At 34.9% G+C, this 16,606-nt stretch overlaps 1 protein-coding gene across 1 annotated transcript in view; it reads right to left on the reverse strand.

Moving 5' to 3' along the window:
- LOC144449034 (protein polybromo-1-like) overlaps nucleotides 1-16,606 on the reverse strand; it is a 34,078-nt gene that overhangs the window by 5,108 nt on the left and 12,364 nt on the right. The window contains exons 11-26 of the mRNA XM_078139480.1: nucleotides 16,078-16,209; nucleotides 15,129-15,282; nucleotides 14,320-14,495; nucleotides 13,685-13,852; nucleotides 12,695-12,948; nucleotides 12,112-12,241; nucleotides 11,193-11,435; nucleotides 10,860-10,927; nucleotides 10,232-10,370; nucleotides 8,946-9,122; nucleotides 7,957-8,109; nucleotides 7,121-7,281; nucleotides 5,309-5,481; nucleotides 2,105-2,403; nucleotides 953-1,072; nucleotides 186-438 (exon numbers count right to left, since the gene is read on the reverse strand). Coding sequence (XP_077995606.1) covers nucleotides 186-438; nucleotides 953-1,072; nucleotides 2,105-2,403; nucleotides 5,309-5,481; nucleotides 7,121-7,281; nucleotides 7,957-8,109; nucleotides 8,946-9,122; nucleotides 10,232-10,370; nucleotides 10,860-10,927; nucleotides 11,193-11,435; nucleotides 12,112-12,241; nucleotides 12,695-12,948; nucleotides 13,685-13,852; nucleotides 14,320-14,495; nucleotides 15,129-15,282; nucleotides 16,078-16,209 — 2,800 coding nt within the window. The remainder of the gene's footprint in view (nucleotides 1-185; nucleotides 439-952; nucleotides 1,073-2,104; nucleotides 2,404-5,308; nucleotides 5,482-7,120; nucleotides 7,282-7,956; nucleotides 8,110-8,945; nucleotides 9,123-10,231; nucleotides 10,371-10,859; nucleotides 10,928-11,192; nucleotides 11,436-12,111; nucleotides 12,242-12,694; nucleotides 12,949-13,684; nucleotides 13,853-14,319; nucleotides 14,496-15,128; nucleotides 15,283-16,077; nucleotides 16,210-16,606) is intronic.

Consider the following 16,606-nt stretch of genomic DNA (forward strand, 5'->3'; position numbering starts at 1 on the left):
AAAATGCATTCATTATTAAAAAAGAAATGCATATATCACAATAAAAGTGAGTGAAAATACAAACACAGAGTTTAATATGTAAATGATAAACTATTTTTATGATTTCAATTATATTTTGTGTCAATTTGGTACAATTACCCACTCATATTGATGATAATACTGTCCTTCCAATCCATGTTACTTACCAAGCATTCTGAGATGTCCTGAGTTTTCTAAGATATGATTAGTGAGGTCCTGTATGTCTTCAAACTGGAAATCACAGTCGGACCAACCACACTCATAAACCACCATAGTTCCTGGTGGTGGTCCTTGTGCTTGATTAGCTGGTGATTCTGGTGTCAAGTAAGCTTCATTTCTGGCTGCTTCTTCCTTGGCAGCTGCCTGTAGAGCAGCTCTCTCTTCATAGGCAGCTTTCTGTTTAGGCTCGAGGTTTTTCCACTTGATAGAAAACAGTACCCAGTGTATAATTAGGGTTTTCAAGCTTTGTGTTTCAGAAGCATATCTGAATATAATACTTTATTACTGTAGATTGGGGATATATTTCAACTATTTTTACTTACACTTAAGGATTTACACATTGGGACTGGCATGAATATAATGTTGCATTTTGTTCCTAGTTCTGGTATATCAATTGAATTGACAAACATTGAACAATACATTTACCAATTGAACAAACATTGAACAATACATAATAAGTATCTTCTAAAGATTAAATTTGAAAAGAATTGCCACTACAATGAAAGATTTTGAAAAAAGGAAATGCCTCCATTGATGAAATTGAATACATACAAAATTTCTATTTGTCTGGTGGGTAATGTTTTTTTCTTTTTTGTTAATTTGATGTGTTAAAATAAATAGTATCTTCATCCAGGTTTATTAAACGACATTTTTTCAGATAATATGTAGTTGCATTAATCATTTTCGTTCTCCATCTTCATGGTATTTATCTTACCTCAGTACCAATCACTCGACTTAATTCACCAAATGAATAGTCAGGGTATTGGTGTTTCAGCTGTGATCTGATTTCACTGGCAAACAAAATATAACCACTGGCAGTTCTCTTGGGTTTGGGCTGTGTGCCAAAACAACCATACTGTGATTAGGTATGTCATACAAGGATAAAATTTAGTACTGTATTACAAACTTGTTACTCACCTGTCTAATTAATATGAGCTTAACTTAAGAAATTTGAGCATGAATTAGTGTAAACTTATGATTTCTAAGTCAGTCCCTACAGTGGATAACAATTAATCTACAAAATACCATTCACCAGCTCTGTTTAATACAACCATGCAGGAACCAATCAAAAACTGCACATGCTACATTTTAAGACAATCTGATTAAAATCCGATGTAGACGTCGGCTAATCGTTCATTGCTATTTTACCTTCGTTATTTTGCCAGAATTGACCTTCTTGGTACATGTTTACATTTTTGGCATGTGCACCAGTTCAGATGTAGAGGAGGCGATCAGGCTAAAAACTGTAAACATGTGCCAAGGTCAATTCAGGCAAAGTATAACGAATGTAAAATAGCAATGAAGGATTAGCCGACATCTACATCGGATTTTAATCAGATTGCATTTTAAGATAGCTACATTGTAGATTGAATGAATAGAGTTTCTTGCCACATTTTGTCTAAATGAAATTAACTAAAGAGTCACCGTGACTCAAGGCTCAAACTTAACTTTTTTCTTTAGTGGTCCTAGTGGGCTACCACTTTCTAAAAGTGGTAGCCCAAAGATGTTGACTAGTAGTTGCTTATTCCTGAACTGAAAACAAAGTTCCACTATTGGAAATATGCATGTTATCAAAATGCTTTTACATGTCTGTAGATCTTCCCATCCTTAAATCATCACATAAACAGTGGCACATTGTAGCCTTAGTGGGGCTACCAGCTGCAAATAATGGTAGCCCCTCGACAACATTTGTACCTGTGTGTCTGCATCAAGTTGCAGTACTTTTAAATGGTGTATTTCGTAATAGACAAAATGTAACAAGAAATCATCATCTTGCTATCTCAGTGTAGAATATGCAGTTTCTTATTGGTTTCTGTGTAGCTTTATCAACCATAGCCATTGAATGGTAACTTGAACTAGCCTGTACCTTCACTGGAGTCTCTTGTACTGGTACAGGTACAGGTTCAACCACACGTTCAGGGACATCTTTGTTTTCTGGTTGCTCTGCAGCTTCCTCATCGTTTTGGTCTGATACCTTCTGTAACAATGGTGACGGTTCTTTCAGAGGGGTGATTGGTTTTCTCAAGAAGTACATCTCATCATCAATGACTTTATTGGCCAAAGAAAACTTTTTGAGACCTTTCAATTTCCTAATTTGTCTCTCAGCCTCATTATAACGAGCCTCACATACATAGACATCATCTTCAGCATGCTCTGTTGGCCGACCTAGAAACCATGTTAAAACACCAAAATAAAATTACAATCATACAATGCATAAGGAAATCAGTGTTACAGGTAAATATTACCCTGTTCAGACACACAAAGTTACACCAGCACTGCTCTGGTGTAAAGTTACTACAACTGAATGCATTCAAGCTACCAAGTTTACCTGTCACACATTACAAAGCGTATGACAAGCAAACTTGGTATGGCAAGAGAATTCAGTTGTAACTTTATGCTGGGACAGCACCAGCAACTTGTGTGGCTGAACAGGGTATATAACATACAGGTTTACGAGGTAATAGAGTTGGGTCCAGATTGATGAGTAGTTGTTATTTAGGCCAAGGTTTCAATCCTAGGTTCTCACATTACAATCAACACAACCATAGGGATTACACAGGATTATTGTTTGTTCTTGACCAGCTTTTCCATAGTTCTGACAACTGTTTTTCACATCTCAATGTTAATCCTAACTTAAAGTTAATTTTAATGCAATGCAAAATTATTGTCATATGGAACACTGGCCCTAGAGTCCTTCAGGTGCACTTTATTCTCAATATCAGTTAAGCAAGAACAGTGGGTTAACTTTTTACCATTATTCTCAACTTTAAATATGGCCACTGCTCCGAGATGAAAGACAGAACTCTGCTGTTCCTTCTGTAGCAGGCTGTTTGACACAGATTCTACTACAGCAGCATCACCAGCCGATACTAGTGAGAAGTCACTGACTCTACCAAGAAACGATTGATCGTTCAACAATGGGTGGCTCAGTCATTTTAATTGGCTTCGTTGCATGTCAGACTGTAACGTCATGCAATGCAAGCCCCGATTATTTGAAAACAAAAGCAACAAGTCATTGAAAATGACATAGCCCCACTATGATTGGGTTTTAAGGAACTGGCAGTTTATGTTGTCATTTTCAAACCTGTTTAATGTTGTTTGGCCTCATATGGTTGTTTTTGATATCACTACTCTGTTCAAGCATGTCTGAGTTATGGCTTTGGACATGAAAACTGCGGCAACAAAATGGCTGCCAGGCAGCCATATTGGATTGTATCACAACGAAAATGGATATGCACATGTATGTCACAGAACACTGTCCTAATACCAACTTTGAACGAGATCTGTTCAAGCATGTCTGAGTTATGGCTTTGGACATGGAAAATTCACAAACAAAATGGCTGCCAAGCAGCCATATCGTATTGTATCACGACGAAAATAGATATGCACATGTATGTCATAGAACACTGTGCTAATACCAACTTTGAATGAGATCTGTTCAAGCATGTCTGAGTTATGGCTTTGGACATGGAAAATTCGCAAACAAAATGGCTGCCAGGCAGCCATATTGGATTGTATAACGACAACAATGAATATGCACATGTATGTCATATAACACTGTCCTAATAGCAACTTTAAATGAGATCTGTTCACGCATGTCTGAGTTATGGCTTTGGACAGGGAAAATTCGCAAACAAAATGGCTGCTCGCCGGCCATATTGGATCGTATCATAAAACAAATTGACGTGCATATGTATGCCATAGTATGTTGCCCCTGTACCAAGTTTGAAAAAAATCAGTCCAGGCATCTCCAAGGAACGACTGCGGACGGACGGACGGACACACGGACAGACGGAACCCAATCCATAAGTCCCCGTCCAGACTTCGTCCGGCGGGGACTAAAAAATCAATCACTGACGTGTGCAGATGTACAAATTAAACTTCCCAACCTCAACTCTTACACGGCAATCAAGACTCTAGTCAAGTCACATTAACAGTGTTCAACTGTTGTCCATGAAGTTGGCCACCTCGTAGCCGATCTAAAATCATACATTGTACACAGCTAAATTACATACTCTCCATACTAATTTGTTATAGCTAAATGGGATCACCCTTGCGAATCTCCCTTGTAAGTTGTATTTACCGATTTCATGCATGTTCAAAATTTGAACGGTTTAGACATTGACTATTACAAATGACCTAAGCTCATCATGGAGTTCGAGGAATGTATTGAAAAGGTACTTTCAAAATCTCTTATTGACCAGATACATGGAGTTGACTGTGTTGGGACTAATACTTGATGAAACTCGTGGCATAAGGCAATACAACAGAAAATTGCTATCAATGCCCAATATCTTGAGGATGCGGAGCAAACGGGCCAGATATAGACTGAATCACCTAAGACTGAACAGCAGGTTAATTTATTATACTGGTTGACCCTGTCATACAATGTAGATGACTTGTATTTCCTGGATCACAGCCAAAAAGTTTGCTCCAGGAGCTGCTGGTAGAATGTAAACTACAAACTACATGATAGTGTTGGACATAACAGAATTGTTATTTCTAATCATGACTGAATAAAGACTGGACTTAAAAGTAATATGTATTTGTTTTTTTTCCTTTGCCAATTCAATTCAATTAATATTAAAATTCAATTCACTTTCGTTCTTGCTTATTTTGATATGTTCACTGTCCTATCACCTCCTTAATCAGACATCAATTTCTTGATTTTGTGAATGACCCCCAAATATGCAGTTGGGACCCCAAAATTTTTAGATTTTAGACCTTGGGTCACAAAGACCCCCATAATCCAAAAGTGATGTAAACCCTGTTTTGCACATGAAGAGAATTAATTAACGACAGGTACAGACAGACATTGTGGCATCAGTCTTTAAGTTATGTATGTCAAAGTTTACTTGTCTACTTGTCCCAAAGTCTACTTGTGTACAAATATTGAGGACAATGTATGAAGATACCAACACAGCTTCAGTAAACATTTCTATTTATCATGTCTCATTTATGTGACTTTTTCAACTCATTCCACTTACATGTAGCTGACTGGTAATCCTTGACCAAGGAGTGTCAGCCACCCACATCGTACCTAACCCCTATTTTGTTTGCATCTACTTACATGAGAGATAATCTTTAAATGCCAACACAGCACATTTGCCACTGATACTTCGCATTGGGTTGGTGTCTTCAATGGAACTGAGGAACACTTCATTTTTATAAAACATACGGGTAGGGGGGTGTTCAGTTTCTGATGGATGGACATACCACGGACCATGAAACCATGGATCACCACTGTAGAAAATAGGAATTGAGTTTAATATTAGAACAACTTTACCAAACTAAACACAACATTCTACAAGTCAACAATTAAAATAAGTTGTCAAAATTTGCATGGGTTTTGATATTACTGCATTCTAGAATTTCAAATTTATTGTAGCGAAATTTCCACAAATTGGTTCTACATTGTCTTGATCTGCATGACTTACATAGGAGATAAAAGATATCAAAACAATTCAAATTCAAATAAATCATCAGCTGATTTGATTAGAACTGTTAGTGTTACAGGTAAATTTCAGTTGCTAGGTTAGCATTAGCTTTCAGTAGTTACATTGTAAGGATTGGCAATAATTTATTTGACAAAGTTAGCAAAATACACAATTTATACGTGTGCAACCTGGCACACATGAATTCACTCCCAGATTCTCACATTAGTGTTTTCATATCAATGGAGTTATAAGGATTACATAGGATCATTCTTATAGCTCTGTTCAACACCTGTTTTCTCAAGTAAATTTTTTTAATTCTTATCCAAACCTTTAACCCGAATGGTGCTTAGTAAATATTGGACACTGTTGTTCATTCATCACATTTGAGGGTGGATTTGTGTTAGTTTAGATGCTACATGTACACAGGGTATCGATCGAATCATCTCTTATCACTGTCTAGCTCAATGGGAAGTCATGAACCAAAGTTGTTCAATGACATGTAAATGAGTAACCCCTAAAAGTTAGAATGCTGTAAATAATGTAGAAGAAGGATCCTGAGCTGACAAAATTTTGAACATTACGTAACTCATAACTGGCACCAATAAACTCTAACTGATCAGTGGGTTGAATTCTATGATGATTAAAGGCATGACTGTGTGAGTGGCTTTGGTTGAATTTGAAATTTCATTTCAGAGCCTCATTGAGCTAGACATAAAGAGACCTTGAGATTTGATGCATGGATAGCAACTAGACTAGGTCTGTGTTGGAAATACTGTGAATCATTTCAGACTCTGAAGTTACATGTTCAAAACTTCAGGTAAAATAATTTGATTAATGAGTGTCGGCAGAGAGAGAAAAACAGTACCATGTGGTACATAGCACTGATTGCAGACTGTTGAGTCATAGGGTTTATGGCTGAGTGTACTTGCTCTGTTATCTTGGTGATATTGTATTGAAGGAATGTTAAGTGTGTTTTAAAGAGAAACAAAACAATTCAAAATCACCCATTGTTTTACCTACACCACAGGGCTCGAAATTAACAGTAGTCCTGTATCCTAAGACTACCAATGGGATTATGGGGCTACCATAATTTACAGCTAGTAGCCCACTTAGGCCACCACTGATTATGCATGGTTTTAAGGAGAGAAGATTTACTGACATTATATTAGTAACACACATACAAGTACATGTATTTCCAATAGAGGAATTTTGTGTAGCCCACTGGGACTACAAGGAAAAAGTTAATTTCAAGCCCTGCACCATCATAGTACTTAAATCATAATTGGTACATGAAGAAGACATGTTAACGACCACATAATGAGTACAATGTACATTTATTTTTCATATTTTTGTGTTTGTCTTTCTCCTGTGGAACACAGACGAACAGAAATATTCATGTTTACACATAGTCTATCATTTCATACTGACATTATAATTGTACTTACTTTGAATCTTTCCACATCCTATCAATCCTAGCCAAGTATGGTTTGTCTTCATCAGATCTGAGATACACACAATCACCAAGTTTGTAATAACCAGACTCTATATTCAATTGTTCATAGTAGGTAGAACCTTCATCAGGATTACTTACTTCACATTCAACATCCTGAGGACACAACAAAATGTGTACATGTACTTACTATAAATCAATGTTGGAAGATTTTGTAAAGGTAATGAGTTCATACACTTGTGTAACTTTACTGTAATTTTAGGTGAATAATTTGTGATAATATCACCATCTGACTGTCATTTGACTTGCATATAATTACATAAAATGGGAAGTTTACAATTTACATGTAAGATGATGGGGCAGTACAAAATTTCAAATCCAATCATTTCACATATTTAACTTTCCCGATATTCCTTCCAGTAAATTACATTTTCCTTGGGGTCTTCATGAGTTATTTCAAACTCCATGATTTTGGAGGACTTTCTAGGAAGGAATACATTAATCTGAAGACACAGCAATTGTATGGGGTGGGGCGGAACGCTATTGAATGGCATACAAAAGAACAATAATTTGGGGCTTTGTAAGATTAAAACAAAAATACTGTGTTATGAAGTACTGATAGTTTTGAACTAAAGAGCATTGATTTTTTACCTTTTATCTAAAGTTCTCATCCGTCATTACGGTTATAATACACAGTTCAATGACATAGATATGTTGGATGACAAGAATACTTTGCCCTTGAGTCAAAAACTTCTTTCATCTGTATATTTGGGAGTACATGTATGATTGTACCAGGATACAAAAACACATTTTTTACTCTATAGTACTAACCTCTCTTTCTTTATCCAAGACATCTGTTTGATCCATTTCAATAGGTTCCTCCTGTTTGTTAATTTGGTCAGCAAAGACAGATGCAACCCTGACTTTAGAAAGTGGCTCCTCTCTAGGTATAATTTTAGTGCTACTGGTTGGCATGGACCAGATCTGCATATAGACAGGGGAACTGCACTGTAATATGATATCACAGTGGCATAACAATCAAGAGTTACATACATGTATACAAAATGGTTGTGTGAGAAAAAAAACACTGTACCTGACAATCACAGGTTCCTACTAACTCTAAAATGTGGGCACATTTTGACAACTCTATGCTGTGTCACAGGAATAAACTGTGTATGGGAATAAAACTATCTCTCATCTCAAGCCTTTGGCATTTTCAATGTCTTTGAAAATGAATGTCTCTGAAATGTTTCATCAGTTGGTAGTAATGATCAAATCATTCAACTCCTATCTTAACATCACTTAGTGTTCTGAGAACAAATCTCAACTGGTAACTAGCTAAAAAAACTTGCTGAAAAGAGTTTCAAGTTGACCAATTTTCTGCTGTTTAGTAGTAATTTCCATTTCTTGTCCTTTCTAGTTTAAATAAACTTGACTGATAACACTACACCACAGAAGTACCTATGAAGGTAGCAAGATAAAAAGTTTAGCGTGACCTCCCCTTCTGTAAACATGTCAAGTTTGTAGTCACTTAGTGTCATCTAAAACAAAAACACTGTCCAAAGAATTAGTTTCACATTCAAACACCTAATACATGTACATCAGAACACTGTTTTTGTACGTCATCAATTGTAGTGGCAAACTGATAACCTTTTTAACAAAACAGAAATCAGTGTACCCATGGTAACCTTATCATTATCAAACAACATTCAAATTATTCACACCAGATGATACTGGTGTGCCCCAAATGACCATGTGGATATAACGGTGTAATTCTTAAAAAAAAAAAAATTGATGAACTTGAATATTTGAACACTTACTTTAATTTTCTTGAAGCATTTAGCCTTGGCATTGTATCTAGATTCGCATGCATAAACATCTTCCTCTGCAAACCCTTCTGGTTTAGTTTTGAAATAATCTTTTACAAACATAACATAGCATTTACCCATGACTCGGCTAACTTTACCACTATTGTAGTAGTCACTCTTGAACACTTCCTATTATAAGAAAAATCCAACACATTCCTGTTACATTTGTATCTATATGAAAGTAAAGAATCTTGGTTCTAGTGACCATCTGTTGAAAGAAGAAGGGTGATAGAGATAGTGAAACTTATTAATTGTACAAGGAAATATTTGTAGAGGAAAAATAATAGAATGGGGCAGTCTCAGATGGTTATACAAGCTCAGGATGCGAGTTTATACCCCCCCCCCCCCTGTCGCTTAAAACAAACCATATTTACAATTAAAGCTCACCAATTTGATGACCTACCCCCACACCACCCCAACCCATCCCCATATATTTTGGTACATGAGCTTACAAAATGACCTGAGAGAGTCCCTGAAATGTTGTATAAAGACACTACTGTGGTCAATACTAGGTGCTGGAGTTATGATTAGAGAAGTGAATAACACAAAGTCATATCAACAAACAAACTTGATATCTGCCAAGTTTTGTTACTTGATAAGGTGTTTGTCAATATTGTGAGATAAATCTACAGGTTCAAATTGAGAGACAGAAGAGAGAAAAAGAGAAGAAAGGAGAAACACATAAACATATCATTTCACCCACAATTAATAAACATAATATAATTCTAATTTGTTCACATTTTAAAGTGGCCATATGGATGAGAATTAGGTATTTATTTTGGATTGATAAAACAACTTTACTATGTTTTTCTACTTGAAAAAATAATGAGAAATAATATATTCCATGCATGTCATTATTTGTAATTCAATAAATTGCAAATAGATGGAAAATGTGTGAACATTTTATTATTGTACATACAATAAATATTTGACACATATTTAAAAATATTTTGCAATTTATTGAGTTACAATATTGGTATATGTTATTTCGCATTAAATACCCAATTCTCATCCATATGGCTTTATAAGATCAATATATCATTGCGACATATGTACACTTTATCATTGATATTTTTTTGACATCATTTTGCATCTGTTCTCTGCTGTAAATATCTTTGAAACAATTTCAACCAGTCAATTAAATACACAATACTATATGTTTATCTTCAAATGAAAATTTACATGTGTTGATAATTTTATTTTTGACTTTGATATCATCCCTATACTTGATGACAAACCTTTTGTAAAAATTTCCTTGTTGCTAAGTGGAATGTTTCGTCAGGCCTGTAAAACCAGTTGCCATGCAACCATTGTTCACCGTCATCATCGGCCCATAACTTCTCTATCAATACAATATGAGGCTTCAGATTCTTCTCTCTGAGAAAAGACAACATAAACACACATAAATGTTTAGACAATGTGAAAGTCCTACATTTTTGCAATATCTTTGCTCATTCAACTGAAGAAAATACAAGTTACAAAACCCTGTAAGGGCCTTGTCACTACAAGTCAAAGACGGGTAGTACAGCAACAATGATGAAAACATATTGTTGTGACGTAACGCTACTTGTCCAGAATATAAATCTGTACCACATGCAAACCATCTACGAATGTGTACAATTTGGTTTGCATGTGGTATTTAAGAGACTGAAATCTAACACAAAGAATTTACAAACATTTACTAGTTAGTTTGTAAAATAATTGCCCGATCATTTACATTTCGTTTGGTAAAGATTGCAAAACAAAAAGTTTAATTAGAATAATCTCAACGCGCATTAATAATGAACTTATCACAGATGGTCCTCCCTGGATTTCTTAGAAACAGTTATCTAGTGTAAATACAGGTCATTATATTGATTTACTTACAGAGGTTCAAGGTAGACAAAATCACCAACACGATACGTCTGTCCTTTAACATCAACGCCATCAGTAGCCTGCAATCCAGAACATACCCAAGACATTGACTCATAGTTACAAAAATTAAAAGAACCTTACAATATGAATGTAAAACCCGACGCCAAATAAACCCATTTTACATAATACCATAGCTATGCCTTGTTATGGTATGTACACCCTGCCATTGCATTTGTTAGGGAAACACTGACGTATGGCGTGCTAAATTCTGTGTATGAATGACAATCTCTACAAACACTTCTTTGTATATGTCACAAATTAGACTGATGTGAAACGGCAACTTACCAGACTAGATTGTTCTTTCTGTTTAGCAGCCTCTATTTCTTGCAATCTCTTCTCTTCCTCTCTCTTTTCTTGGTCTTCCTTCATCTCCTTGGGTAGTTTCTCTTTCTTTTCTTTGTCCAGATCATTCTGGAGATGTTTGTGAGTATAACTGAGTGCAGGAGACAGCAGCAATTCACCGTTCTTACAAATCTCATCTCGTATGGTGATTAGGAATTTCTGAAGCTCCACAGCATCTTCATATACCTGTAACCAGTAGCAATAATTCATCAATTGGGCTGCATGGCTCATGGCTTTATCATATACAATGTACATGTAAGTAGCCTTTTATACCTCTATATGATTTTAACAATATATATATGTATATATAATATATGTGTGTGTGTACACGTATGTATGTACATGTATGTATGTATGTATGTATGTGTGTATGTATGTATGTATGTATGTATGTATGTATGTGTGTATGTATGTACCGTATATATGTACGTACGTACGTACATATGTATGTACAGTATGTATTACACAAATTTCCCTTGAATTATCCTAATGATATGGCTACTGAAAACTGAATTACTGTTACGAGTTATCAGCTTAATTTACATGTACATTATGTTTCCCATTTTATTTGCGTATGTTTACTATATTTGCCTGAAGCCAAGCTCAGGATAGAAAAATATACATTCAACTCTGGTATTTGACAAGTGTGCCTTAATGCATGTAGCCACTTCTTTAGATGAGTTTTAGAACAAAGAACAAAGCTATCAACTTAAGTAGAATCATGTGTTTATACACTTTAAGTTTGGCACCCATTTAATTTGCATCAATCAGAATTGTCTATGTACTTACTGTAACTCAACCATGATTTAATAGCACCATAACTATCCCTATTAATATATCACATTAACAGCAACATTCTAACCTGTGAATCTGTCCTGCTAAGTTTTCTGGCTGTTTCAAACACCTCAAACATATCATCTTGAAATCTATCCAGTCTTCTATACCGCCCTCTATCAAGATTTCTCCTCACTGCATCCAGGTCAAGGGGTTTCCTTCAAGAATGAACATACATGGAAGAACATGAAAACTAAAATTCACCATTCTTAGAAATACATGTACAACAGATATTATACAAGAAAAAAAAGTGAATGTGTTTTTATCTCTAAATGTGTCTATTGTTAATTCTGCTTATCATTTGATTTTTTGTTTATCTAATTGTTATTTTCTTCAATAGTCCATGAAAATAACAACATACAATGCCAGATACCTTTTCACTCTTATTTAAGAATTTTGCTTACATCAGAGAAGGGAATTTTGCTTACATCAGAGAAGGGTTTGTGCCGATACAATAGTTCACCCAAACCATTTTTTGGACCCTGAACAACCTACTTTACCATGACTTCATCATAAAACAAAACTATGCACCACTATGGCAATTCTTTCCTTTTATCCAATCAATTAGTTTGACAGAGTCTGAGAGAAACTCCTCAGAAACATATACTTACTTCACTGGTCCTTCTTCTTTCTCTGTATTATTAGTAGTAGTATTACTATTATTAGCAGCATTACTAGTAGCAGCAATCTCGGCCAGTGAGTCACTATAACATCGACCTTCCTCGTCTTGGTGGTTGACAACAGAGACATATAGATTGGTCATTATTTCTCTGACTAACATCTGGACGTCGGGAACTCCTGACGATTCATCACTCATCAACTCAGAATTCTTCTGTAGTAGTACTCTTTGTAGTTTTAAGGCATCCTGTTTTCAATGTAAAAAGGAATCAATGTAATACATGTACTCATTTCACCATCTTTACGATTTGTCATTTGGATGATTATATTGTAACACAGATAATATGACGGAATCCCTCATGACGTGAGTGCCAGTGGGACATACACATACATTGTATACATGTACACTTGAGGTATTAGCATGAGTCCCTTTAAGTGTTCTCTGCACTTCATTTGCACTTGTTTCACAAGTGCAAATACCTTGAATACACTCTGACGCTCACATACAAGTAACATGTATCACAGGGTTCTGTTATTACTACATATGTTTATCCAAAACTGCCAAATTTCATTAAAAAATCATAAAAGTGGCACCAAGTGATTCTGAGTGCAAGGAATGAATGATCAGATACTCATTTGCATACATGTATGTAAAAACTAATAATCAATATTACATTGCAATGCATATACCAACAACATCTGGTATGAAAAATTACCTTGGTTATGAAATATAACTATTTTTCTCAAGATATTGTCCAACCTGATGAAACTATTCACGGGCATATACCAACAGTTATGCATGTGCACCAACGCAAGTAATCATGGGTCGATATGGAATGATAAACTGTATGGCTCAAATAGGGGTTTTGCAAACTAAGATCTTAGAATGGAAACTTCTGATCGCTGCAGCCACAGTAACAGTGAACTCTTAATTTGACATAAATACATAGATTTGCCTTTCTACATCACAATATGTCACTTACCTTATATATTTGTGAATCTGGTTCATTAAATTTACAAGCATTATCAAACATAAGTAAGAAATCAGCCACCATATCATCTAATGTTTCGTACTGACTACATGTCATTCTCTGATAGATCTTTTGTAAGTCAATTGGTTTCTTGATCACCTGATAGTACTCTGGATATTCCTGTCAAGTTTATAGAAAATATCAAATTAGTAAGAAGACTGGTCTTGTTAGCTGGGCTTTGTCCTGAAGTGTAATAGTCACATGACTCATACATTAGCATCTCTGAGTCCCCTGCTAGATAAAGCTAGCAAGTAACTATACCCCAGTATATAGAGACATTCAAAAAACATACAATGTATCTCATAATCTGGAAGACAATTTCCTCGATGATGGGTCAACATATTATATCATTCACATAATAGTTAAGTTACATTTATTCTAGTTTCCTGTTTCCGCTGCTATACCACTAGATGGCACTATTAACTGGAGAGCTCTATGCTGTCAGTACCTGGTGTTATTGAAGAGTGTCTGTATGCATTTTACTTTGTTGGGTAAGTAATACACATACACATACATGTATTATACAAGTATCTTGATTTGTGAAAAACTATATTCTATTAACAGACTAATTTTTTTACAATACTTACACTTTTAGATGGCAGTCTTTGGAAAATTGAAGACAAAACTCTTTTATAGGTGTCTTTGTAATTATTGATGGCGTCATAAAGATCTTTTAGTTTTTGTGCCAATGGAGTTAATGCTTTGGTTGTCTTCTTTGGTGTTACTTTCTTGATTGTTTTACTCTTAGGTACTGGGGTTATATCTAAAGGAAAATGGAAAAAAAACATTAAAAAGTAATATGATAGTAAAAATTCTGACAAGACTGAAGAAAACTGGGCTGCCCAATGTGTACATGTGTGTTGTGTACTCTAGCACTCTACCTGTACCACAGAGACAAGTAACAAAGATTATATAGAAATTAGAATGTCAGTGTGCAGGCCACTTTATGATGATGATATAATTACTAGTTACACAATAATAGACTCAGAGGCTTTAAAAATTGGCATGTAATGAAATTTGAAAAGGTGTTTCAAAACTCTTATGTGTACAATCAATAAAGCAAATATATTGGGATTTATTAATTCAGCACAGACTGTCAAATTAAAAGATGTGCTTTTCACAGGTGCACATAAATCAAAGTACCACAAACTAATCAATGAAGCAATAAACCTGTAACATTAGGCATCTGCTTCAGATTGAGTTTGAGGCATACATGTATGACAATCATTGCATAAAATAATTTTTACAATCATGAAGCCTATTGACCAGAACAGGTGAAACATTACTCAAATGTCCCAATAAAAGGTAAATCATAGATAACAGAAGGGTAAACTACTTTTTGTCATGTCAATAGAATTGTTTGATACTGTGTTTTGTTACTATGGAAATGGCATACCTTGGGGTACTGGTCCAAGATCTTTGATTTTATTGTGTAGTAATTCTTCCAGGGTGTCGGCATCTCTGTACACTTGGGAATCTTCTTCGTTGTAATGTCTAGCATTGTTGAACATCAATTTAAAATCAGCAATCAAGTCTGGCTCAGCTGAATACTGATAAAAATAGATTAAAAAATATTGAAAAATAGAAAGATATATTAAAACTGTGTATGTGTGCCTGCATTTTAAAGTCAGAATCTTTGATAACCATGTAAGCATACATCATAATATTGTATTATACTAATTTTGATGGTACATATGTAAATACGAACACTTTTGTTTCGCACATTGGTAACTTTACAGAATCATGGAGTATTCCAAACTCGTAAGGATGATACATATAAGTTGTACAACATTCATTTTCAGATACATGAACACATCTATTTACTAGCCATAACACTGAAGTAAAGCCCTTTGTCTATTTGCCACACTTATTTATGGTGTTCATATCAAGACAAGTGAAAGTATACTCATTCAATTGTTTTAACTATACAATGTAAGCCTCGTATTGCACTGCTAACACTACTGGGCTGATAGGTCAAGCAATTGAAAGAGTGTATGTTTGCACTTGGTATGGATGCTATAAATGAATGTGGCAAATTATGCAAATGTTTTACTTGGGTGTTACGAGTTGTATAAATTTTAAACATAGATTCAGCATTGTTTCAATGTTGTCAACAATAAGAGTACAGACACTGTTTCCAGAAAATCTTTAAGTAATTTCCAGTGAGTAAATGGTGCCCCTTTCTAAGTAACTATATGTCTATGTGTATCACCTTTATACTGAATGCAGTGACAAATGAAGCTATTTACTGCACATAATCTTCTTTCAGTCCATGAGACATTCACTTACATATTTACTACATTTATATTTATAAAAGATAGTCATGTTATACACTTATACCATACCTTGTCATTGATAATGTTACTTTCTATAGTAACCATATCAATTGGTTCACTGATTACTTGATAGTAGTCAGGATAAAACTTCTTGGATGGTTTTTCCATGAAAATGTCTGTCAAGTATCGACCATTTTTATCCTGAAAGAAAAAGAGCATTTGCCTTCAATCTCTCTTTAACTTACACATTTTTATATTGTTATTTTTAATGTGTGTGTGTGTGTGTGTGTGTGAGTGAGTGAGTGAGAGAGAGAGAGAGGATACATACATACATACATACATACATACATACATACATACATATATATAAATTGTATATGGGGGGGGGGGGGGTTTAGCTTAGAACAATTTTGTTGCATATTTGATAGATTGAATGTCTGTCATTTGTGGTACTTTACAAACAATGTTTCACCAAAGGTACTTAAAAGCAGTACTACCCAAAGCCATACTAGGTATCTGTTGCTTACATGTACAATAACAATCATTACCATTAATGGATAACCTCAAATATTGACAAAGACGTTTACACAATCTCACT

The sequence above is a fragment of the Glandiceps talaboti genome, chromosome 1 (assembly GCF_964340395.1).
Source record: "Glandiceps talaboti chromosome 1, keGlaTala1.1, whole genome shotgun sequence".
NCBI lineage: Eukaryota > Metazoa > Hemichordata > Enteropneusta > Spengelidae > Glandiceps > Glandiceps talaboti.